This window comes from Cnephaeus nilssonii, assembly GCF_951640355.1.
Source record: "Cnephaeus nilssonii genome assembly, chromosome: 1".
Lineage (NCBI taxonomy): Eukaryota > Metazoa > Chordata > Mammalia > Chiroptera > Vespertilionidae > Cnephaeus > Cnephaeus nilssonii.
This window is the reverse complement of record NC_137072.1, coordinates 80,577,989-80,605,348: the sequence shown is the minus strand read 5'-3', so window position 1 is coordinate 80,605,348 and position 27,360 is coordinate 80,577,989. Positions and strand designations below refer to the sequence as shown.

Below are 27,360 nucleotides of genomic sequence, written 5' to 3'. Positions count from 1 at the left end.
TATCCCTCTTCCTTTCTCTCTCTCTCTCAAAATCAATAAAAACATATTTTAAAAAATCACCCTTCAGTAAATGAGAACAAGGATTTTTCTCACTAATGCCTAATTTTGCTTTTTGCTTTATATGAAATATATATATATATATATATATATATATATATATATATATATATATGTATATGTATATGTATATGTATATCTTATAACCACCTTATAGAATAAGTATTAATTTCAGATGTAAAAATTACAGCATAGAAAATTTACTTAATGTACCTGTGGTCATATGGAATACAGCTTGAAGAGAGAGAAATTAAACACCTTTTCTCACTCAAAAGTTCATGTCATGCCTTTTATTCATGATGCTCCTGATAGATGTGACTTATCTGATGTTTAATACTTAATGACAAAAGTTTAGAATTTTTAAAAATCTGTGAAGTAATAAAGGACTTTAAAAAACATGACCACATCCAGTTCTAGGACAGGTCAAATACATACTTAGTGTATATGAAATATCTTCCAGGTTGTATTTGACTTTAGTATATTATACAATATGTATCTGTACAGATAAGTAGTCCAATTATAGTCTGTTATTTGGTAGTAATACACTGCCAAATGGATAACAATACCATTGTATCTGTAAGTGTTAATAATTCTCTGGAATCAATATTTGATCTCAAATAGCATAATAGATGTTAAACAGTGTTATACAAGTTTGGAACCCTGAAAAAATGAAAATGCAAAGCCTGCATTATTTTTTTTTTGTGTGTGTGTGATGTCACATTAAGTACTAGCTAAATATCCTTAGTTTATTAATTAAATGGTTCACTTAATACCTCTATTTAATATAATACCTCTATTAACCCAGGCTCTCTATTTCAAGTCAAAGATAATTTACACAAATTAAATTAAGAAAAAAATGTTCAAGTGTTTAGGAGAAATTTAGAGGGTTATAAAAATTTTTAGAATATACTCACTATAAATATTTATCCTCAATCTTAAAAGACATTACTTGTATTGATTTTTGCATATTTATGCATTTTTGCCTTTAAATATTATAAAATATTATTTAAATATTTCAAATTGCAAGGTTTGAAACTAATCCACTTGAATTCAGATTTCTTTGTATATAACCTTCAAAATCCTTTCTATTCTGCCCGAATGGATCATCTGCTGTTCCTTACTTACTCAGTAGACCTGACAAACCTATTGCTTTTCTGTAATAGGACCTGTTTTTTATCAGTTCTTCACCTTTCTTCATAAAAATCCTTAACCCAAAATGTTCCTCCTTCAAGTACAGGTTAGCAAAATCATATTCATTCTTCAAATTCTAGCACAATTATCATTCTTTCTTTGAAGGTCTTCTAGATCTTCCAAGCTGTGTCATTTCATCTATTTCTTTAAACTCTATTCTTTATCATATTTGGATTTATATTATTTGTATTTCCTACATTATCTCTTCTCCTCTTCCATTTCCTTCTATTCCATTATGCCATAAGTATCTCATATACCCTCTAAGACCAGTTTACATTGTGTGTATTAAATAATGATCTCTGGGGACACTGTACCACAGAAACACATGTGGGTTTTGAATTCAGTATTTCTTGAAAATATTAAACACATGATGTTAAAATATTAAAAACACGATGATTGAGAATTTACCCTCTATGGTGAATCTTTAAAGGTATCTTCCACTATTTTAAAAAAAGGATTCATTGCTAAAACATTCAGCTACTTACTGCTGGTAGACTCAATAGGTAATATAATGTGCTTTAAATCCATAAATATTGAAAGGAAAGGACCTTGAATGTTATCCTAATAAGAAACTTTAATAAGCTTATTTAAATAATAAGCTTTATTTTTTAGAGTCAAAATGTTAAGAAAAATGTGTTTATTTTTTAAATGGCATGATCAGTAGTAGGACCCAAAGTAATAGTATACTTTTAATTTCATAGTATACTTACATAGTATATTCAAATGTCCTCACATGTAAAATAATTAATTCAAATTATTTTAGAAAATAATAAGAAAACATTAAAGAAAAGGTATTTTTCTGGGTTTCAGACATTGTCAGTTATAGCTAACATTTTAAAAAATTACATATTTTATTCTGTCTAAACTTGTCTAAAGCTCATTTTGCTTTTCTACCTGGTGATCATCACACCAAATATTTTTAAATATTATAGCATGGGGATGGGAGAAAGTTGTATTATAGTTATCTAATATTTTTTCTTTTTCCTAAGAGATAATATATTATAGATCTCCCATTCAGATCAGGAGTATTCCATATAGAACTGCTTTGGAAAGACATTTTTGTGACAAAATATGTCATCCTTCATTTCCCAGGGCCTAGACAATGAAGCATTGCAGTACATGTGCTTATTACTGTGCACATGTAAATCATGGAAATATAGCAATCTTCAATTTGAATAATGAACATTAAAATCCCCTGATTTAAGCATCCATGCATAATTACTACACATAAAATATATTTTCATTCTTATTGAATATTTCTCAGAAATACTTGGCTCTTTTTGGTTACTCTGGATGGGTCTTATTTATAAATGTAATGAGCTGTGTTCACATAAATCATAATTACTTAGATTTTCTGTCATGATAACAGATATTTGCTTTACTTGTTAAGGTAGTGATGAATGATAAAGTGTAATAACTACATAAATCTATTTGAAACTTATATCGTACTTCATGTGTTACAATGTGTCAATTTTATATCACTAAAAAGGTAATGTATGGGAAAGATTGTGATAAATACTTGATTTGTTAATGAATGTAATTTAAAATTGTTCTAATTTCAAGATACACAAAAATCACTGGTAGAATACAGATAACACCATGTAATATTTATAAACACTTCTAATGTAAGTCTTTAGTGTGTTTCTTGTTTGTTTAATTGTTTGTTTTTTTGTTAAAAAATTTAATTAGTGAAGTTGACTCAACTCACAAAGCTTCATAATCATCTTAAATATCAATGATGTAAAATAGGATAGTTTAATTAACCTTACTTTTTAATTTTGAATATTGTGAAGAATAGTGAAGTTAGGTAGTTTGGTTTGAGGATATAAACTCCAAGGTCCCAATCAAGGACTATACTAGAAAATCTTATCTTTCTAAGCTTTGGTCAGGATAACAGCTAAAACCAGTTGCCATATTGTGATGACTTTTGATAAGATGTAGAAATGCCATCTTTTGAGAATAATTTTGAAAACATTAACCTGTTTTTTAATGGAAATTATTAACATAAGTAATGTAGTATATTTTAAACAAAAGTGACATACTAAAAACCCTTTCTGAAATCTCACATTTAATATAAATTGTTCATCTAGAGAATTCTCAGGGAGAGTGTTTATATGTTTTAGTTCCCAAGTAAGTGAGGGGGTGAGTGGGACCTCAGGTCTATCCCTCATTTTGAAGCAATAAATGAAACAAAGGTAGTTGGTGAAAGACAGACATTACTGATAGACATGTGCATTCATGTGACAATCTCTACACCAGGCAATAAAGTATGTTATCTCTAATCCTCAAAATCAGCCTACAAGCTGCATATTGTTTTTTGTCTTATTGTTGAAGAAACTGAGACTTAGAGAGGTATGCCTGCCCGGCACCACGGGTCAGCGTGATTTAAAATCCCTTGCTGTTATACACAAAAGAAAATCTGACAGTTTTTTACTTTGTGTTTCTAGAACACCTCAGCATAACACATAGCACATTTTGCACAGCAGTGTAACTTATTGGTGAATATACCTTTTGCTTTCATATTTCACCGAAAGCTGTTTTAAAATGGTGAACACATTTTAGAACCATAGCCACACTCTCCCCATTTTGTCCCATAGTGTTAGCACAGAGCTTTGTACAGAGAGAAGGCTAACACTTATTTCTTGGAGATGGAAATTCTTTTTTTTTTTTTTGAACTTGACTTGTTAAATGCTTTATATCTTTAGTAAGTCTTTTTTTATGAGTATGAAACCGGACAACCAGTGGGTCCAGGCTGCCTATCACTACTTGAGCCAATTAAACAGAGACAGAGTTGGAGTATTTATTCCAATAATGCTGGCAGTATGGGAGAGCAACAGGTCATCCCTGAAAATCTGCTCTTGCTCCTCCTCCAAGCCAGCTGCCTAGGAGGGTGGAAGGACAAAGATTACACGGGATAGTAGGAACTACAGGCATGGGGAAGTAGGCAAGTTATAAAGGTTACAGGTTACAGGCAATGTGGGCTGGGGTCCCAAAGGACCGCTGCCTCTGGAAACAGAATGTTTTAGCAACAAGGTTGTTCATCTTTCCATGATGATAGGCAGTTGTTGGAACAGGAGAATGGACTGCATTCTGAGGTTAGCTCCCATATCCCAGAGCATACGACTCTAGCCAGGTTAGAATGTGCTTTCTCTAATCAGAACATAACAACCACGGTTAACAGAGCATGATTAATATCTCACCGAGCATGATTATTATTTCTTATGACGATAGCTAGTCCCCACTATTCTATTTCTGCCCCTAACAAGTAATTATCTTGTCATATGTAACTAAACGAGTCTCTAATGCCTTTTCTTGGTTGTTTTTCTCTATGTGTTTTTGAAGAGCTATATTTTAGAAGGGAGTTGAATGAAAATCCCTTTTATATGAATACTGATTAGTTTGATAAAGTGAATGACAACACATAAATTGGGGACAAAATCATTCCAGAAAATTTTCTTATTTTTGTTTTTGATGTTAGTATTCAGGGGGGAATCTTTCTGTAGATTATGGGCAGTCTTGTCTTTCATTTATCTATTAAAATTCCTATAGTTGAATTGATGGAATTTCATTATACATGCTCCCAAATTAGCACATTATTTTGTGGTGGTGCATGAGAGGTAGGCAGGAGGTGAGGCTGGAGTGTGAGAATGTGTCACCCTTCTCAAATAATAGCTTCTGCTCCTCCGAATTCCTTTTTCCACCTCTGTTTACACAGTAATCATGAAAACAAATTCCTATGCCGAAATCAAATGTAAAATATCATAGTGGAAGTGCCTTTGTGCCCTGCTGCAATATTTTAAAATAACCATTATTATAAATAATAGGTCAATAATTTTTATTCTTTTTATAAAATAACTGTCTCCCGTTGCTTTATCAATGTGAAAATATATAGCTTATAAAAGATACTATTTCGGTTTTCACTAAAGCCAGACTTCACAATAGCAATAATCATATTTCACTATGGAAATAATTTTCTTTAAACCTCCAAAGGGTACAATGTATAATTAGATTTTCTAAACCTGTCTTTTTTTTTTTTTCTTTCTCTTTCTTTTTGTCCTCTACTCCTATGCTGGTCAAGGTTCTCCACTTTTCAGAATCAAATAACATATTTAAGCAAGGCCTAAGTCTACTTCGGAAACTTGCCACATTGTCTCCTTGTTTTGTACAACTAATAAGCCTATTACTGTGATACAGTTTCTTGTTTATTTCTACTATAGAGAGAGGAAAGAGCACTGATGTTGAATTCAGATACTTGGTTTGAAATTCTTACTGAGTAAAAGGTCTGATTTTCTTCCTCAGTAAGCATAAGAGTATTATCTGCTTTAAAGATTTCTATGGAGCCCATTTCTATGGGATGATGCTCAGTTGGTTGAGCATCATCCATACATTGAAAGGTAGTGGGTTTGATTTCTAGTCAGGGCACATATCCAGGATGAGGTTTGATCCCTGGTCCGGGCATGTATGGGAAGCAACTGATCAATATTTCTCTCTCACATCTATGTTTTTCTCTCTCTCTTTTGGTCTTTTCTCTAAAATCAATTAAAAAAACACACACATATTCTTGGGTGAAGATTAAAAATAAATATTTAATAAATATTTCTATGGAGAATTAAATCAGAAAATTGTTTAATTTCTAGAACATTGGTTGGCATAAGAAGCTAAAGAAATATTAATTGTTTTCTTCTTCATGTGACTAAAGAAATGTTAATTTTTCTCCTCTTTATGTAACTTGATTGTGAGAAAACGTCTTCTATTTTATTTACATTTTGAAGAAATTGAGTATATATTTTTGAAATAATCCTATCTAATAATAGACAAATATGCAATATGACCATACCTCCGACACACCCACAAGCCACGCCCACAAGCCACGCCCACCATCCAATCAGAGTGAGTATGCAAATTAACCCAAACCAAGATGGCTACAGCCACAGAGAGCAAGGTTTCCTAAGTAACAGAGGAAGCCAAGCTTTCTGCCAGCCATTGCAGGCCTAAGCCTCCACTCAAGCTACAAAGTTTCAATTATAGAAGGTAAACAAATTCAAACAAATGGCGGCAGAATGGAGCTTGAGAGAACAGGCCAGGGTTGCCTCCAGCAACAGGAGAAGCAAAGCTTTCCGCACACCCTGGCCGGGCCCACCCACTTAAGGCAACAAAGTTTCAATTATAACCCCAACACAAATGGCTGCTGGCCTCGGAGGGAGCCCCAGGCTTGGCTCTGCTCCAGGCTACAAAGTTTCAATTGTAGAAGGAAAATAAATTCCAGATACCAGGGCCTCTGCTTGCGTTGCCAGGGGGCATGGCCCGCCTGCAAACCACCACAGGCCCATCGCTCAGGCCACCCCATGCCCCAAGGGAAGCCCACCCTGATCAGGGACACCCTTCAGGGCAAACCAGCTGGCCCCCACCCCTGTACCAGGCCTCTATCCTATCTAATAAAAGAGTACTATGCAGATTGATCATCACTGCAACACAATATAGCTGCCCCCATGTGGTCAAAGATCCTGCCCCCATGTGGACACAAGATGGCCACCACAAGATGGCCAGCAGGAGAGGGCAGTTGGGAGGCACCCGGCCTGCAAGGGAGGGCAGTTGAGAAGGACCAGGCCTGCAAGGGAGGGCAGTTGGAGGTGATCAACCCTGCAGGAGAGGGCAGTTAGGGGTAACCAGGCCGGCAGAGGAGGGAAGTTGGGGGCAAACAGGCTGGCAGCAGAGTGGTTAGGGGGTGATCAGACTGGCAGGCAGAAGCAGTTAGGGGCAATCAGGAAGGCAGGCAGGCAAGCAGTTGGGAGCCAGCAGTCCTGGATTGTGAGAGGGATGTCCGACTGCCCGTTTAGGCCCGATCCCACTGGGATCGGGCCTAAACGGGCAGTCGGACATCCCTCGAGGGGTCCCAGATTGGAGAGGGTACAGGCTGGGCTGAGGGACAACCCCCCTCCGTGCACGAATTTCGTGCACCGGGCCTCTAGTAGATAAATAATTTACGTGAATGGCTAACCATATTTTTTTCCAGTAGCTAAATAGTTCTCTATGTATTTCTCTTATTTATATTTGTTTTTTTGTATGGATCTGTGTGGATACACACATTCACTGATAACAATTTTTGACAATCATAAACCCAGTGGTCATAGGAAAAAAAAACCAATAACTGAATGTTGAGGTTGGGGTGTATTGTTTGCTTGTTGATCTATCAATCAATTTATGTATTCTTTTTTAAAATATCCATTAATTATCTCGTGCATGTTAAATAATATAATTTCATTTTTATTTTATTTATTTATTTAATTTATTGTTAACATTATTACACATGTCCCCACATCCCCCACTTTATACTCTCTCCACCCAGCCCCTGCCTTCACCACACTATTATCTGTGTCCATGGGCTATGCATATATGTTCTTTGGCTAATCTCTCCCTGTTCCTACTCTTCCTCCGCACCCTCCACCCCCCGCCTCAGGTCTATTAGTCTTTTCCATGCATCCATGCTTCTGGACTCTTTTCAAAAATTAATTTTGAGTCCTAACTTGTCTCAATGGATAGAGCATAGACCTGCAAAATGAAAGGTCCCTGGGTATATGCCCAGGTTGTTGGCTCTATCCCCAGTAGGCAGCCAATCAATTATTCTCTCTCATCATTGATGTTTCTATCTTTCTCTCCCCTCTCCCTTTCTCTCTGAAATCAATAAAAATATTTTTTAAAATGATTTTGAACAAAATAAATTAGCAATTTCTTTTAAAATTTATTTTAGAAAAGAATTATACACTTATGACAAGTTCTGAATGTTTTTTGGGTCTCAAAGTATGAATAAATGAAAATGAAATGAAAATGTTGCACATGATTCCTTTCCACGGTTTCTGTTTTATCTGAACCACATTTCCCCCTTGTCAATGCTTTTCCTATTTGTAAGAGGAAAATACTATGAGATTGTCTATTATAAGCTTCATTTTGTTTTATAGTCTTTGTGAGATTAAGCATAAAATTTGTATATGTTGTGTCCAAATGTAGTATTCTTGGCACCCATCTATACACTAGTGACTCAGGAAATATTCTTTAGCTAAATGATCTTGCTTCTTACACAGCCACAGTAAAAGGATAAAATTGAAACTAATCTTACCTAATAATAGACAAACATGTAAATTGACCGTACCTCCGCTACACCACCAGCCAATCAGGAGTGATATGCAAATTAACCCAAGAAAGATAGCGGTTAATTTGCATACACAGGCACCAAGTGTCGGGGGCAGGGCGCAGGCGTTCTGCCCCACCGCCAGTCTCTCAGGGCCTCTGGGCAGCGTGGGAAGGTGGGGCCTGAACAGAAAGAGGCGGCTCCAGGGCCTGAGTGGAAAGGGGCTGGGCCTGAGTGGAAAGGTGGTGCCGGCAGCCAGGGAAAGGAAAGCCCATTCTAGCACTAATCTTCATGCATTGGGCTTCTAGTGAAAGACATAAAGCTCTTATTACATGCCAGACACTCTTCTGGGCAATACATATTTTAATGTATTTTATATAACTCAAAGTTACAAGTTATAGTTCATTTAATGTTCTTATATCCATATGGATGAAGTAGTAACACTTTCCCCTACTAACTGATAGGAAACCAAGGCCTTGAGGGCTTAAATGACTAGCCCAAGGTTATACTTATCATGCTATAAATGATAGTGCCAAAAATTCAGATAAATCCATGTAATTTTGCCTTATAACCAAGGCAAATACTTCAGAGTATTTTGGAATTTATTTTGGCAAAATGAGGATTATAATACAATCTTTAGTAAACTATGTCTATTTTGAATGTCCATTCCCAGAAAAAATTAAATTCATACTCAAATATGAAATTATATTACATATATATTAATCACCAGAATACAGAGAGAGAGAGAGAAATGCAGTTTCTATTGATTGATCTTTTTTTTATTGTTTAAAGTATTACATATGTTTCTTTTTCCCCGATTGACCCTCTGCCCATGACTCCCATCCCCCAGGAGAAGCCCCCACCATCCCAGTGTCTGTGTCCATTGGTTATGCAAATATGCATGCATACAAGTCCTTGGGTTGATCTCTACACCCCCCTCCCCTGCCTTCTCTCTGAGGTTGGACAGTCTGTTCAGTGTTACCTTGTCTCTGGATCTATTTTTGTTCATCAATTTATGCTGTTCATTATATTCCATATTTGAGTGAGATCATGTGATATTTATCTTTGTCTGACTGGCATATTTCTCTTAGAATAATGCTCTCCAGATCCAAACATGCTATTGCAAATGGTAAAAGTTCCTTCTTTTTATAGCAGCATAGTATTCCATTGTGTAGATGTACCAGTTTTCTAATCCACTCATCTGCTGATAGGCACTTAGGCTATTTCCAAAACTTTGCTATTGTAAATTGTGCTGCTATGAACATAGGGGTGCATATATCCTTTCTGATTGGTGTTTCTAGTTTCTTGGGATATATTCCTAGAAGTGGTATCATTGGGTCAAATGGGAGTTCCATTTTTAGTTTTTTGAGGAAACTCCATACTGTTCTCCACAGTGGCTGCACCAGTCTGCATTCCCACCAGCAGTGCACGAGGGTTCCTTTTTCTCTATATCCTTGCCAGCACTTGTCATTTGTTGATTTGTTGATGATAGCCTTTCTGACAGGTGTGAGATGGTACCTCATTGTCATTTTGATTTGCATCTCTCAGATGATTAGTGACTTTGAGCATGTTTTCATATGTCTTTAGGCCTTCTGTATCTCCTCTTTAGACAAGTGTCTATTTAGGTCCTTTGCCCATTTTTTGATTGGATCGTTTATCTTCCTTTTGTTAAGTTTTATGAGTTCCCTGTAAATTTTGGAGATTGATCAATTTTAAAGGTGCATGAAAGACAGAATCATCAAAATGTGGGTCATGTTCCCTTCATATTTTTGCTCTATAAGATAAATCTGTGCATACATAAGCTGAAGCAGCTATATCAGTTTGATTCACTAACATGACTTTTTAAATGTCTGCCATAAATGTATTTAACCCTTTTAAGCAAGATTGTTCATTTTAAGCTTCAAGATCCTAGAAAATAGGTAGCATGTTTTATTCAGTATTGTATTTCTGATTTCCTAGTCCAGTGCTTTGTAGTTTAGTGGGTACTTTATAAAACTCTGTTGAATGAATTAATTATGTTTGAGCATAATTAATTAACAAAAATCTATGATCTTCACACGTTTACTTACAAAGATGCTTAGAATAGCAATGTAGGTAACATGTAGAATGATTTCTAAATGAATATCAGGGACTAAAATGAAAGTAAAACTCATACACTTAACTATTTTTATTTCAACCTCACAGCAATGACAATGAATTTTTATAGTAAAGTTAATAAAAATTGTATTTGTAGAAAATATTTTATACATAGTAAGTGCCAAACTTAGTTAATTATTATAAAAATAACATAGTATATTTATATTATTTTCCAGTAATACTGAATTATTTCAGTTCGTTTGAGGTGTAGAGATTAAATACTGATAATACATGCATAAATATTGTCCTTCAGGTTACACGTTTTTATATATGAATCCTCTACTCATTAAAATGAAATGAGGAGGTATAAGAGATATTTTAGTCAGGAAATAAACTTTCAAAGAGTTAAGAAAACCTCTATTTGATAACTTTTTTTTTCTTGTTTGCAGGATTCGAATTTGGGATATTGGTGTTTCTGTTTTGAGGAATATTTCTTTTTGGGTTTTTACTTTTTTTTTTTTAATCATCGGTCTTGGAGTACAGAAGAGGAACCAGAAACACTTACTGTGATTCACGTGGGAAACATTTACTCTTGAGGCACTCACGCCTGACTTCACAACCATGTGGCCATCACAGCTACTAGTCTTCATGATGCTCTTAGCACCCATAGTCCATGGTAAGCACTTTAATTAGTTTCTTTGTGTGATTCTTAATGTTGTCTCAGTTATTTATACTAGTTCCTTTCCTTTACATCTTTGCTCTAAGATTTAGCAGCTTTTGCCTACATATATTAATAGAAGTAAGAGTAAAAGGTCACATGTGTGCCTTAAGCTGCAATAAATATGAGTTAGAATTTTATTTCTTAAGGTACCTTTTAGAATGTATGTATAACCAAAGTTTTTGTTTGCTTAAAAAACAACTTTGCATGTTTTAGTCTTTATATTTACCACACCCAGGGAAAATCAGCTGACTCATTAACTATATCGCTTATTGTGAATTTTTTGGTTTACATATTTTTGTAATCAAAATTTTTAATATAGTAAATATTTGCATTTGAAAGAAAATACCCCCCAAAATTTGATTTCTCAAACTAAGTAATCATTTGTTTGTTAGTGTTTACTACTCTGTTTAATCTTTAGTACACAGAACAAAAAAAACTAAACTTTTCATTAAAGGAAAATTGTTTTTGTCATATAACTTTCAATGCAAAATAGGGGAAAAAACAACATCAAAATAATGTGAACATATGCAGAAAGGTATTTTTACAGAAACATGCTAATATACTCATAAAAAGAGAATGTACTTGTTCATTTAAACATCTTTGTATTGATAACCCAAATATGTAAGAAATTACATACCTTTGGACATTTTAGAAAACATATAAATATTCCATAAGTAAGCAAGACAGTTTCTATACAACTTAGTATATAATGCTCACTGAATCTCAATAAGCCCTGGCAAAGTTAAAGTCTATATGTATGTTCCTTTTTCACAATTTAAAGTTTCTTACTAATTACCCTTGGTTTTGCACTAAGATAAAAATGGTATAGTGCAGACACTATTTCATATGTTAATGGCAATTATAGCAAAGAAAAGGGGACACAGTTATATTTGCCAGTGCTTAGGAGGTCTCAGCATATTATAATCTTTCAAGCAACTTAAATGAATTTTCAGCCTCTTTCACTCACTTTTGGTTTTTAATTTATTATGAAATCTGCTGTAGTTCATGAATGATGCAGTTCCAAATTTGGCCCATGTCCCAAGTTTCAAATGGAATTGCATTCTGTTGTCATTTTAAGAATGGATAAAAGTTTTCTCCAAAGTTCCCCTGATTTAACAATTATATGTAACAAATCACTATAATATAAGGTAGTGCTCTTTTAACAAAAAGAAAGTAAAATTATATAACCATACATAATATAAATAAATTTTGTCAAAAATTTCAAAGTGTTTCTTTAATTCATATACTGATGCAGTACTTAAACATTCACATACTAGGGCACATGTGACATTTGTCATATGGGACAAAGATTTGTCACTTTAAACAATGCTTTTCTCATTATATATCTCAGGATGATTCTAGTTAGGTTTTTTATGTTATAAAAATGCCTCACTCATATGGTTCTTTTGAGGATTGAATAAGTAGCATATGTGAATCTAGCATAGTGTATGATGAATATTAAGTGGTTGAACATGTTAATTGCCTTCATCACACTATCTGTCCATCCAGTTTTGGTTCTAGTAAATTGTAACAACCAGGAATTAGCTGAGAAATTATTTTAACATGAGAGCTATTCCATTTGATGTTGATGCTCACACACACACACACACACACACACACACACACACAAGTATAATTTATTTTTTAAAAGTCAGTCTAAAATTATACCTGTTTGAGCAAGTAGATTAAAAATAGCAGAAATAGACATTCTATTAAAGACTGTTTTTATTGAAGTTTTTGTTCTCCAAAAACTGACACCTATGTATTTCACTGGGTCCCAAACATGGCTGAGCTATATATAGATCTTGGTTCTTGGATTTGGACCGGTACTGAACACACACACACACACACACACACACACACACACACCCCACATATACACACACACAATCTTTGGGTAACTCTGAGAAATATCTTAACACCCCTAGTTGGGCACATAAAAAATTGACCTGGTATATCAAATATTTTAGGCTAAAAAGTTAAGTAATCCTTTCCATTTTACGTGAACTACTTTCTATTATCTTTTCTTTGAATCATATAAAGCTAAACAACATGGAAGATTTCAAATTATAAACTTTATTCTTATTGCCATGGTTAGGTAATCTAAAACCTGCACCAGAGAAAATTCAAGTCAGTGTTGTCTACCTTCTATAGGAGGCGCCTCCATTGTGGTGCCACTTCTGACTTGTAAATCCAGGGCTTCAATGAACAGCCGTGTAGAACCAGCTTACTCATAAACAGAGGAATGCAGTAACCTTTCACCAGTGCTGAGGTCTACTCAATAGACATTTTTAGAGCCTCTACTAATCCTGGCTTAAAGGAATAGCACATAACTCAAAACCACAGATGAGTGGTTTAAAATGGATGTCACAATTATAGAAGTACCTTTTCCCACAAAACATCCCCTGACAACATCTCCTCGCCTATTGTTGTGAGGCCTAGCTTCATTTGCCCTCATGTCCATGGAGAATTTACTTTTCTGGGTATGACCTGAGTCTTGATTCTTTTCTCTTGAGCAAATAATAATGATAATTATTGATTTTATAGCTATACACTTTAATTATATAGGTACAATTAATCACAATATTCTTGTGGGTTTAACAATATTTATTATAATCTTTATCATTCAATATTTATGGTATAAACATTGAATATTGAGTGGTAAAGGAACTTGACTAATGTTCCACAAGCTATTATGAGACTCAGAGGGGACCTGGTTTTGTGAGCTCTGGTCTTACTGCCAGTAAGATGATCAATTTCTATCAAGGCCGTTCTTCCCAATAGAGGATCCCATCTCAGCTCTCCTGGTCATTGGGAGAGATGAGGCAGAGTGCAGATCACCTGCCTCCACTATGGTCTGGACACAGACGGACTGAGGTTTGAAATCTGACAAACCTGAGATAATATTCTAGCTCTACCATCTACTAGCTCTGTAACTCTATTACTTGGTAAACTAGTTAACAAGTACCTACATTGAGTCATAAAACTGTGCTAGCTGCTAAAAAATATGGCAGTGAGCAAAAAATATTCTTAATACTTCCCTCAAGGAACTTACAGAAACTTAAAAATGTATAAGTCTACTTTTCATCCGAAAGAATAAACACTTATTCCATGCAGAGTCATTTTAAGAATGGATAGAATAATATACTATGTATAGCTTCTAACATAGTGTGGGTATTTGGTAAATCTTTCTTGTACTTGATTTTTCTACTCTTAAATTAGCTTGAAATAGAGGGAAACCTCTGAAGGTTTGATAAGGAAAATGCGTAATTATCCTTATTCTTGCCTTGAGAATAGAAAGAAATCTTCTGCTTAAACCTCAGTATTCAGGTTTTGCCAGAACTTTCTTAATACTACTCTCTGAACATAATTATTATTAAATTGATATATATCAAAGCTTAGAATGTAATTTCAGTATATAAAAATATAATTATAGTACATAATTGTCAGATTCTAGTATATAATTGTCAGTGGTAGTGATATATAAATGGTAGTATGTGATGCATTTTTACATGAACTTTACATGGATAAAATTAGAAACCAAGCTAAATAATTAATTCTGAATAATGTTTACATTAGTTGAATGACCTGCCCATCATCCTAGAAAGTCATGCCAATATTTTACACAGGAAAACAAAAATCAATCAGTATATCCACATCATGTATATATATATATATATATATATACACAATTCTTTGAAATTAGGAAATGTCCGTAGTTCTTTGTTTATCTGTCCATATTCTATGTCTTTATGTGCCTCTGTATTTCCATATTCCATGACTGTATGCCCTTCCTGTGCAACCATACAACCCTTATCTATTATGCAATGAGAACTGGCAGAAGTCAAGAGAAGCAGTGAAAGCTGATGGCCAGTTCTTTGCTGTCAACTAATGTAGGGTTACATGAAGTTAAAGTGTTTTTTGTTCTATTCATGTGGTTGGAAACAAGGGAAATAGTGAGATCAGAGAACAATATCCATTGATAAACATGGGCACCGGGGCTCATGCTGACTGGCAGAAAGGGTAGTACCAAGGTTCAGTGTGGGACCTGGGCTAGGAGATCTGGTCAGGGTGTGACTACCCAAGCCACATAGGTTGAGAGTTGAGAAGGTGATTTTGGTGCGCACACACACACACACACACACACACACACACACACACACATATATATATAATATTGATTTAACTGTACTTATAGATTATGTCTTTATTGAAAAGATAGCATACAGGGATACAGGGTCGATTGAGCCCCTGGGTAATGGGAAACAATATGGTACATTTGCATAGAATATAGGGTTTTAGTATTTTTTCTATAACCAACATATGCTTACCTTTTCTCTATAATCCTATTTTTTGGTTGTGAAAGTTGTATGTGTGGTAATATATTCACTAGAGGCCCCGTGAACGAAATCATGCACAGGTAGGGTTCCTAGGCCTGGCCGGCAATCAAGGCCGATCAGGTTACCCGCCTCCCTGCCTCCTCCTTCCCTCGCTCCCTCAGCGCTCCACTGCCACCGCTGGTCACCTGCCATGTTCTGTGCCACCCCCTGGTGCTCAGCACACATCATGGCAAGCGATCTAACTCCCCGTCTCCTGGTTGAACTCCCAAGAGGACACTTTGCATATTAGCCTTTTATATATATAGATAGATTTTACAGGGTATCCTGCTATTTATTATATTCAAGGAAGTTAATTACAATAAAAAGTTCTTCGTAGGGACAAAAGAACCAATAGATGCATATATATTTAGTGCTATACATTTTTATGTAACTTGCACTTTATAATTAATCTATTTTAAAAGTTATAATACTATTTAATGTGTCAGTAATTTAAAATAATGCCCATATATATTTTAACTTCTAGTAAGAGGTGAAGATTGAGAAAGGATATAATTATATTTTACTACATAACATCTCACCATATAATTCTTTTTATGAAGTTTTGTTTTATAAGTGCAAAAAGTCAGGTTGACTTCTAAGCTCTGCTTAACTTTCTTATATTTAGAAATTAATCATCCTTGATGTGTTTATAATGCTTTCCAGCCTAGGTAATTCGTAATATTTTCAGTAATATCACTATTTGTATGGTCAGTTATGTTAAACAGCAAAACCTTTGTGGTCATGATATATGAGGTTTCTGCCAACACACCCAACACCATCTTCCATAGCGACGTGGTACTGAATTTCAAAATATATATGCTGTAAATTAACTATTCAGTCTCTGATATTATAAGATTAAGTACAAATGTGCATGGCTGGTAGCTTTCCTTTGTAAGAATAGGTTTAGAAACCTTTCTTACACACTCAGCATGCAGTTAGCAATTTGAAAAGACTCTTGCTTTCACATTTGCAAAACAAGTTATATGTGAATTTTATTTCGGTGATACTCATAAGTGACTTGTGTATACCTTGAGAGTGAAATAGTATTTTCTTATCTTCAGATTTTATATATTGTGCATATTTGGCGGGGGAGGGGGTTAGGTTCCTATCTTAGTATTTTTTTTTTTTTTAATTTCTTGGAAATGGGGTGGACTGTGGCGGCAAAGGGTAGTTGTATAGTTGAGGTTGAATTAATTTAAAAATCCTTAGGTATATAATATGTAAATACTTATCTGTTTTTCTCTTTTTTACATTGCTTTTTACTCTCATTTTCAATGTAAGACTGCTCTTACATTTATAATTTCATTTATAATTTCATATAGGTAGCCATGGTACACTTTTTCATGCATTTTTATTTCCTCCATTCTGATTGGGAAATTACTCCTTAATGACCAGTTAAAAAAATGAAATGCAATAGGAAAGATTCTCATTTATTTATCATGTAAATAGAGACTATGCATTGTATTATGACCTTTTTTAAAATTTGGAAGTTTAGAAGAAGGCCCTGTTGAAAAACATAATTAACTCATTCTCTACTTTTTAATTGATACATTGGTTTGGTGAAGTTAAGGACAATACATGAATTGGGGGAAAATCATTTTAGAAAGTATTTTTTTTCTCTTGTATTAGTATTGAAAGAATGAGGGTTTATCTTTCTATAGATTATAAATAATATTGTCTTTACATTTTGTAAATAATGACATTTTTATTTGATTTGCATTTTTATTTCCCCTATATTGCCATCATAGCAGAATTAGTTTCTTTAAATATATAGAAAATTGTCTTTCTCTAAGAAAAAAAATCTATTTTATAGGAAAGATTGATCAAATAAGCTAGATTTGTTAAGGTTTTGCAAGAGAAATATGCTGGTTGTACATACAAAAGTAATAGATACATATTTTTGTACAAAAATAGGCTTTCACAGTGGCATTTGATAAGCTTTCTATATTTATTTCATCTACACATATTATGGTTTGTGGTGACTTGAATGTTCTGAAGTCAAGGTTGTAGCTTACTGGTAAGGTACAAGAAAAGAACATAGTCTCATATATTTCTTTGTCATTATCAGGGTTACCTACTTTATTGTCACAGTATGTCTCCTCATAGAAATTTAAATTAGAAAGCAGAAATGTATTAATCCCATGACCCCATGATATACTTAATGTTAATGTTTGTTAGATTTCCCTACTGTTATGTTATGTATGCACATATATTTTTTAAATTGGAATAATGTAAGAAATAAAATTTACCTTTCACTTGACTTAAACTCAAAATGTAGACGTTTCTATGCTCTCATTAAAATTTTTTTAAAATTATAATATTGTTTCATATGAAGGAACCATTGTTTATCTAACCATATGATAATGACTCAACAGTGAAGGTCATTGATATATTACCATTACAAATAGCATTTTAAAGGAACATACTTGCATATAAATTTGACAATATCACTATACCCCTGGAAGAAAATATCCTGAGAAGTGGAAAATAAAAGAATTATTTCTTCCTACATTAATTAACAATGTTAAATGAATGCTCATAAATAGTCAATACCATCATGGTTGTTATTATTAGAATCGTTTTTAAAAATATAAAATTATATTTTATATAAATATAAAAATAAAAATATATTTATATATATTTTATATAAATATAAAAATATAAAAAATAAAAATAATAATTATCTTATATTTGAATACCTATTCTTCATATTTTGTTTTGTCATTTACTATAATAAACGACAAAACAAAATATGAAGAATAGATATTCAAATATAAGAATTATTATTTTAAGCAGTAAGGTGATATAATCAGGAAATAAAAACTCTCAGAATTGAGATCAATTTGAGTTCAGCTGTATGATTCACACATACCTACTGTGTGTAACTTAGTAACATGCATTTCAATGTTGATTTGATTCAAAACGGCACTGAAATGCATGACTTAGAAAGAAATAGCAAGAAATATATGGGGTGTATGAGAAGAAAATGCTGAAGTTTACTGGGGGTTATCAAAGAAGACATGCAATATACTAAGTTCCTATATGAAAAGACTGAAGACAGCAAAATTGACATATATCTCCAAATTAATTCCTTTAGATTTTTACTCAAATGCATTCATAGTACCAATATGAACTTTTCTAGGTAGAAATTCAACAAAAATATTCTAAAATATATATTGAATATTAAACAAGAAAAAAAGCTAGTAGAAATGAAATGAATAATAGGAAGTCACTTACCCAATTGATCATAAAATACATATTGTAAAATACAATAATTAAAGAAAATCTTAAAATAAAGCAAAATGATCAATTATAGAAATGAGATATCTGAAACAGCACTGTAGTTTATTTATTTGTGTTACAGTGTGTTAGGAATTACTTCTAAGAAATTCAAGTGTCTAGAACAGGAAATAGTCACGTTAGGATCAAATTGATTATGTGTGTGTTTCAAAATATATGTGATGAGACACACACACACTACTTTGAGTAACCTACATTAATCTCCATTTTTGGACATTGTATTAGGATAAGCTAGGCTGTAGCCGCAGTAAATTTCATAATTAATAATGGCTTCCAGAGAATATTAACCTGTTCACCAAACATTCCAAGAAAGGTTTCTGGTCAGTGTGTGTGTCAGGGGTGGATGTTAATTCTGTTGCTCTCATAGTTACTCAGAGACCTAGGCTAATGCCATCAGGCTTCCAAAGTCATTCTGAGGCATTGCCATTCCAGTCCACAGGAAGGAACATCGAGCACTGTGGAGATTCTATTGGAAAGTTTTTATGGATATTCTTGGAAGGAGTGTACATTACTTCTGTTTCCATTTTCCTTAAAAATCACACAAAACACTAAGCCTCATAGTCACACCTATAAAGGAGTCTGAAAAGTGTAGTCCTCTTGTGATAAAGGGAGAAGTTATTTAACACACCATGTAGCTTTACAAAAAGGGATCTAATACACTAATATTTTAATGCATAAATAGAATTTTTACAGCTTTATTGGGATATATTTAATATACCATTTCATGACTGGTGTGGTTCAGTGGTTGAGCATCAACCTATGAACCAGGAGGTCACAGTTGATTCCTAGTGAGGGCACATGCCGGGGTTGTGGGCTCAGTCCCCAGTAGGGGGCATGCAGGAGGCAGCCAATCAATGATTCTCTCATCATTGATGTTTCTACCTCTCTCTCCCTCTCCCTTCCTCTCTGAAATCAATAAAAATATATTTTTTTAAAAACACCATAAAGCTAACCATTTTAAAATGTACAGTTGAGTGGATTTCAGTGTATGAGCAGTTATACAACCATCACCATAATAAATTTTAAAACATTATTAATCCTCCAAAGGAAACCTCATATCCATTATTATTCACTCCCAGTACCCCTCAGCCCCATCCCTGGCAACCACTAATCTACTTTATGTCTCTATGGGTTTGCCTATTCTGGACATTTTTCCTAAATAGAATCATCATTTTTCTTATTTTTTTGTATGACTAACTTCTTTCACTTAATATAATTTAAGAATTTATGCATATCATAGCATGTATCAACAAATTCTTTTTTATTGCCGAATAATATTCTGTGTATGAATATGCCATATTATATTTATTACTTTATGGAAATTTGGATTATTTATACCTTTTCTCTATTCTACACTATTATGAAAACTCATTTACCAGCTTTTGTGTGAACATATATTTACTTTTCCACACCTAGGAGTGGAATTGCTCAATCACATGATAACTCTATGGTTAGCATTTTGAGGAACTGCAAAACTATTTTCCAGAGTAGTTATAGAGTAATACAGTCTCAACAATAATAAGAGGGTTCTCATTTTTCCACATCCTCACCCACACTTACTGCCTTTTTTGTTTTAACCATCCTAGTCTAGATGAAATAGTATTTCATGGTTTTGATTTGCATTTCTCTAATACGTAATGATGTTGAGCTTCTTTTCCTGTGCTCATTGGTCATTTGTATGTATACTTATTTAGAGAAATAATACTCAACAATTTCCTGATTTTTAATTTTTTATTATTGAGTTCTACATGTTCTTTTTAGAAAAGACTAGAAGATATTATTGTTAGAATACCTTTGGACGTAAGAGTTTTTTATTTTTTAAGATTTTATATTGATTTTGAGAGAGTAAGAGAGAGAGAGAGAGAGAGAGAGAGAGAGAGAGGAAGAGAGAGGGAAACAGTGAATGTGGCTCTAATTGGGATGGAACCCAAAACCCAGGCAAGTGCCCTGACCAGAATTGAACTGACAACCTTTTGGTGCACAGAATTATGCCCAACCAACTGAGCCACATTGGACAGGGCTAGATGTAATTCTTTAGACTACATATTCTAAGAGAGGCTTTTTGCCTGGATTTACCCATTTAAATCTTACCTATTTTACATGCATTTTGAAATCATATGCTATTTTTCTAGCTTCACTCAACCTTCTTTTGTACTTATATATGAGGTTCCTAAAAGTAATTCATTAATTCAGTTTTTTATTAAAATGATAAAATGTTGTAAGTGGCAATGATGGAAACTTCACTCATATATGAACTGTATAGCAGTGACATTCACTGGGTTCTTCTAGTAGCTTACAATGATTCCTTCCTAAGAAAATGATAAAGAACATTGAGCTTTAGTTATGGTGGCCAAAAAAATTATATTTTTTGTTCTTATTTAAATTCTTATTTTTCCAGATTTTGGAAGTCTTCATATTTACATCTTTGCTCAAATCCTACCTAATAAAAGAGTAATATGCAAATTAACCATCACTCTGCTACACCAACAAGCCATGCCCACCAGCCAATCAGGAGCAAGTATGCAAATTAACCCAACCAAGATGGCTGAGGCCACGGAGAGAGCAGGATGCTTGGGTTTCCCTGGAAATGGAGGAAGCCAAGCTTTCTGCCTGCCTTGGTCTGCCTTAGCCTCCACTCAAGGTTACAAAGTTTCAGTTATAGAAGATAAATAAATCCCAACAAAAATAGCAGCAGCCACAGAACTGGAGAGAGCAGGAGGCTTGAGTTGCCCCCAGCGATGGAGGAAGCCAAGCTTTCCACCTGCCCTGGCCTGCCTTGGCCTCCACTCAAGGCTACAAAGTTTCAATTATAGAAGATAAATAAATCCCAGATACCAGGGCCTCTGTTTGGGTCGCCGGGGGGGGGGGGGGGGGGCGCGTAGCCAGCCTGAAAACCACTACAGGCCCCTCACCCAGGCTGTCCCATGCCCCAGGGGAACCCCCACCCTGATCCAGGACACCCTTCAGGGCAAAACCAGCCAGCCCCCACCCGTGCACCAGGCCTCTAGCCTATCTAATCCTATATAATAAAAGAATAATATGCAAATTGACCATCACTCCAACACACAAGATTGCTGCCCCCATGTGGTTAAAGATGACTGCGCACATGTGGACACAAGATGGCCACCACAAAATGGCTAGCAGGGGAGGGCAGTTGGAAGGGATCAGGCCTACAAGGGAGGGCAGTTATGGACAATCAGACTAGCAGGGGAGGGCAATTGGGAGGGACCAGGTCTGCAAGGGAGGGCAGTTGTGGGCAATCAGGACAGCAGGGGAGGGCAGTTGGGAGGGACCAGGCCTGCAAGGGAGGGCAGTTGGGGGGCGATCAAGCCTGCAGGGGAGGGCAATTAGGGGTGACCAGGCCGGCAGAGGAGGGAAGTTGGGGGCGACTGGTCCTGCAGGGAAGGGCAGTTGGGGGGGACCCAGGCCTGCAGCAGACAGCAGTTGGGGGTGACCAGGCCTGCAGGGGAGGGCAGTTAGGGGCAAACAGGCTAGCATGGGAGCAGTTAGGCATCAATCAGGCTGGCAGGGGAGGTGTTAGGGGGTGATAAGGCTGGCTGGCAGAAGCGTTTAGGGGCAATCAGGAAGGCAGGCAGGCAAGCAGTTGGGAGCCAGCAGTCCTGGATTGTGAGAGGGATGTCCAACTGCCCCTTTAGGCCCGATCCAAGTAGGATTGGGTCTAAACGGGCATTTGGACATCCCTCGAGGGGTCCCAGATTGTAGAGGGTGCAGGGGCTGGGCTGAGGGACACCCCCCCCCCCGTTCACGAATTTGTGCACTGGGCCTCTAGTCCTATAATTTATATAATAAAAGGCTAATATGCAAATTGACCGAACAGCATAATGACTGTTCGCTATGACACGCACTGACCACCAGGGGGCAGACGCTTAATGCAGGAGCTGACCCCTGGTGGTCAGTGCACTCCCATAGGGGGAGCACTGCTCAGCCAGAAGCTGGGCTCACGGCTGAGGAGCGCAGTGGCGGTGGTTGGAGCCTCTCCCACATTCACAGCCGTTCTAAGGATGTCCAACTGACGGCTTATGCCCCAAGGCCTCTTGGACTGCAAGAGGGTGCAGGCCGGGCTGAGGGATGCCCCCCCTCTCTGGAGTGCACAAATTTTGTGCACCGGGGCTCTAGTTACGTTATAAATATTTAGTCTTTAATTTTATTTCCATAGACTGTTTCTCTAATATGTTCAGCAAACCATTGGATGCCTTTTATTCTATATCAAGAAAGTTACTCATTTCCTTGTCTCTTTATCAAACCTACCTACTGTATATTACTGACCCCTCACATTGCATCTACCAACAAAGATGATAATCAGAAGGAAACAGGAGATTGTATATGGTAAGAATCCTAGCAAAATTGCACTATTTCAGGCACATAGGTGTTTTTGAAATATTGCCATTTTTGGGGAAAAGTTTAACAGAAAGCTTACTACTCAAATAAAAGTAGTAAGTTACAAATGTTGATACTGAATAGTTCCTGTAGTATTAAGAAACTGGGAATGGAGGAGAATATCAGTATATATATATATATATATATATATATATATATATATATATATATATATATAGTAATATTTACATAAAGCCCTGAAGTTTACAACATTGTCTAATCTAAAATGCTTTAGGATCCTAATTTGCATGGTCCTGATGAATGAAAGAAAGATCTCAAGCTTTTGAGTTTAATTCCAGTTCTATTGCTTTCAAGATACATGGCCTTAACCCGTTTCACAGTTTCCTTCATTGTAAAGGGGTAATTAGGCCTACTTTATTATAGTATAAGGATTAAGTAAAATAATGTGTAGAAAGACCCTAACAGAAAGGTTCACACATAATCCCGGGAGAATGTAGTCATTAAAACTTACCTTTTGGAATTAGAACTAAAAAAAAAACACACAAAAAACAAAAAACAAACACACACAAAAAACAACTACACAAATGACTTGGGTAGTAAGCAAAATTTAAAATATAACACCATCTTGGGGTCACTTACTCTCCATAGAGTTTTTCAAAGACTGCATTGTATATCCTTAATCCCCAATTGTGACAGTTTCTCTAATTATGAGCCTATACATTTGTACACACATTCCATCATTATATTCTGGACTCACCCACTGGACTGTTACTAAGTCTTTAATGACTTACCAATGAAGATCTTAAGCTTAGATCAGCATTTAAAAAGTGTTAAAGAGTGTGGAAAAGCTGTTCAGAGTGCAAGCCTGTTGCTTTTAATTAGACTATAAGCCCAATAAAACTTCTGGCTTTACTATTCACCCTAGGTTTGAAGAACTTCAATAGTGAGTGAAACGTATCCCTCGCTTTGGTATTATTAGTTTAATGTAAAGTTTGATGGGGATAAATTCATTGAGCAAAATTGGAGAAATCATTGTTTTGATGAAATGAAAAGATAAAATAATATGCAAAATCAAAAGAGCATCTTACAATGATTTTTTGTTGGACTCAGATGAGTTTAATACAGATTAATTTTATTGTTGTATTAGAGAATAATAAATGGCATGGGAAAAAAGATCCAGATATGATTAGATCATGTAAATAAAAAATAACCATCTGTATTTATAAAAAGAATGAACAGTCAGCTTTCATGCATTACTGCTTCTCTGTAAGCAGTTAGTTACCATGAAAGTCGTAATTCTCCACACTACCTGAATGAGATCAAGACTATTCTGTTCTGTAGCTCTGGTTATAAATCAACAATGGTGGTGACCATTGAGCAATGATCCTTTGTTTGTTTTTTCCCTTTTGATAGTGAAGTTGTGAAACCATGTAAACCATATGGGCACATGATTTAATAATGAAAACAGATAATACATAAAATTCAAAGCAACAGGCTGGCATGATGCTATCCCTCCAGGGAACATTACACATTTGATTAAAAGGGAGCCTTTTAGATTAGTCTCAACAGCTCAGGACAGTCGGAATAGCTATGATAGTCCAGGTATTTTATAGGTTGCAGGCTATCCTTAAGAGGCAGTATTGATGCCCCACCTCTGCACACACATAAAAAACCATTATGCCTATTTTTAAAAGTAGGTATCCAATAATAATCATACTCTGTGTATGTACCAACAACATAAGTAATCATTCATTTTGACATGTGAGCTTGTTAACATATCTGCTTCTTTGTTAACCAGCATATTGCTTTCATTTGTGTGTGTGTTGAGGAGGGGATTGATGGGTTGAAAATTTCTACTACCAAAAAAATATAGATAAAAAGTTTTTAGTCTTCTCAACTATCTTCAGAGATGCCAGTTATGATTATCTTAGGATGGGAAAAAGGAACTCACTAACAAGACAGATCTTTGTCAAAATGTGTATTTTTTCCACTGTTTTCCTTCCTTCCTTCCTTCCTTCCTTCCTTCCTTCCTTCCTTCCTTCCTTCCTTCCTTCCTTCCTTCCTTCCTTCCTCCCTCCCTCCCTCCCTCCCTCCCTCCCTCCCTCCTTCCTTCCTTTTTAATTTTTTTTGCACACATCAAGTATTATTGGCAGTGGGATTAAGGGAAAGAGCCCCTTACGATAGTTATAAAGATTTTTAAAGAAATGGTTTACTTTACAACATTCTGAAAGCACAGCTTTCCTTATCATTAAGAATTTATATTCTTAAACAAGGGAGTAGGGGGAAAAGAAAAGAAAGTCAGTATTCTCCAAATAATAGATTTCAGAATTTTATTTTTGTTACCATGAATTTAAATCTATTTGCAATATATTTACATAATGGAAGGCATTTTTAGTTAGAAAAGAAAAACTATTAGTTGCCACTCTTTGATCAATAAGATATGTAATATGCATGTTGTATGATTTGAATGAAAATAATGTTTATGAGAAGCTGATTATAATTTTATAAATTTATATCACATAACAGAAACTTTATTCTCTGCTTACTCATTTTAACAAATGTTTGAGATATTTATATCACAATATTACAATCTAGGCAATTGTTAAAACAAGTTAGCCAAAATAAAATAAAATAAAATAAAATAAAATAAAATAAAATAAAATAAAATAAAATAAAATAAAATAAAATAAAACAAGTTAGCCACAGTTTTTCCCTCTATTTTTGGGACAAAGAAGATTCATACTTGAAGAACATTTCAAAGTAATCTTTCAATGTTGTTTCTTTTAACACTAGGAATAAATGTTCCCTATAACTTTACTCATAACCATGTGTTAGAATCTTCACTATTCTCAGAATATCTTATACAACTTTTATTACTTGATTGTTCAGTCTTCTGGTGACCAAAAGTTGAGCGAAAGTATGTTTTATTTCACTATAAAAAGCTATGATGTATAGAAGAAGAGTGAGGCCTACTTTGAAGGGAGAATTTATAATCCACATAGGGTATACCAACACTTTATAAAACAAGTCTAGTGAATGAGTCTATTGAGTTAAATTGAATAATATAATACTTTCATAGGAATACTATAAAAGTTGCTTCATCATACACAGGTGGACAATTAATCACTACTGAGCCATTTTCTTATAAGGGCCAGAATTGAAACAAATTTTTCGTGTTAGAACTTTCATGTTGTAATTTCTGCCTGGTGGCATCCTTAATCATGCACTTAAATTGGAACTTTTTATGACTTTTGTTAGAGATTACTACCCAGCCTATAAAGGAAATATGCAGTCCAGCCTGTGTTGCTCAGTGGTTGAGCATCAACCCAGGAACCTAAAGGTGACCTGTTCATTACCTGTCAGGGCTCAATAAATTGGGTTATGGGTTCAGTCCCCAGTAAGGGGCGTGTAGGAGGCAGCCAATCGATGATGTTTCTATCTCTCACTATCCCTCTCCCTTCTCTCTCTAAATATATATATATATATATATATATATATATATATATATATATATATATATATATATATATATTTAAGCAGTTATGCCTTAGGGAGAAGTCAGGAAAGATATAATCTTTTTATATTGCCAAAATGAAGGCGCTGGTGGAAAAGTAGAACCTTTCAGGTATGCATAAGGAAGCTCAATTGGAAAAAGTACCTTTACTTACAAGAAAAGTTGAAAATACCATATTTTCCAGCGTATAAGACGACTGGGCGTATAGAAGATTTTCCTGGGTTAAAAAGTCGTCTTATACGCCGGAAAATACGGTAATTCTTTCTATCTCTGCCCCCCTCACCCTCCCTTCCCTCATACCCCCCCTCCATGCATATATGGTAGTACAGAAGTTGGATTAGACATTTCCTATCAATCAGCCATTTGTTATTTCAATATAATTTCTAAATTTACTAGCACTCTGCTCTTAGCTGAACACTTTTGCACACAAGAGCTCAATGAATACATGTAATAATCCAGTGAGTCATAGATAGTAGTTCCTGTAGTACCTGTAATTTTAGGATGAAAAAATAGACTCAGAGCCATCAATCTAATGATGCAATGACATTTAAAATAGTTGTTAGTAAAAAACTCAGAATCTCCTAACCATCTTGTGAAAACTATTTTTAAAGATGTTTTAATAACCTACTGAGAGTTT

At 34.9% G+C, this 27,360-nt stretch overlaps 1 protein-coding gene across 9 annotated transcripts in view; it reads left to right on the top strand.

Moving 5' to 3' along the window:
• Window positions 1-27,360, top strand: part of ADGRL3 (adhesion G protein-coupled receptor L3) — a 761,705-nt gene that overhangs the window by 261,855 nt on the left and 472,490 nt on the right. For all 9 annotated transcript variants that reach the window (XM_079770921.1, XM_079770928.1, XM_079770927.1 and 6 more), the window contains exon 3: window positions 10,900-11,126. In XM_079770921.1, coding sequence (XP_079627047.1) covers window positions 11,072-11,126 — 55 coding nt within the window. In that variant the 5' untranslated portion in view covers window positions 10,900-11,071. The remainder of the gene's footprint in view (window positions 1-10,899; window positions 11,127-27,360) is intronic.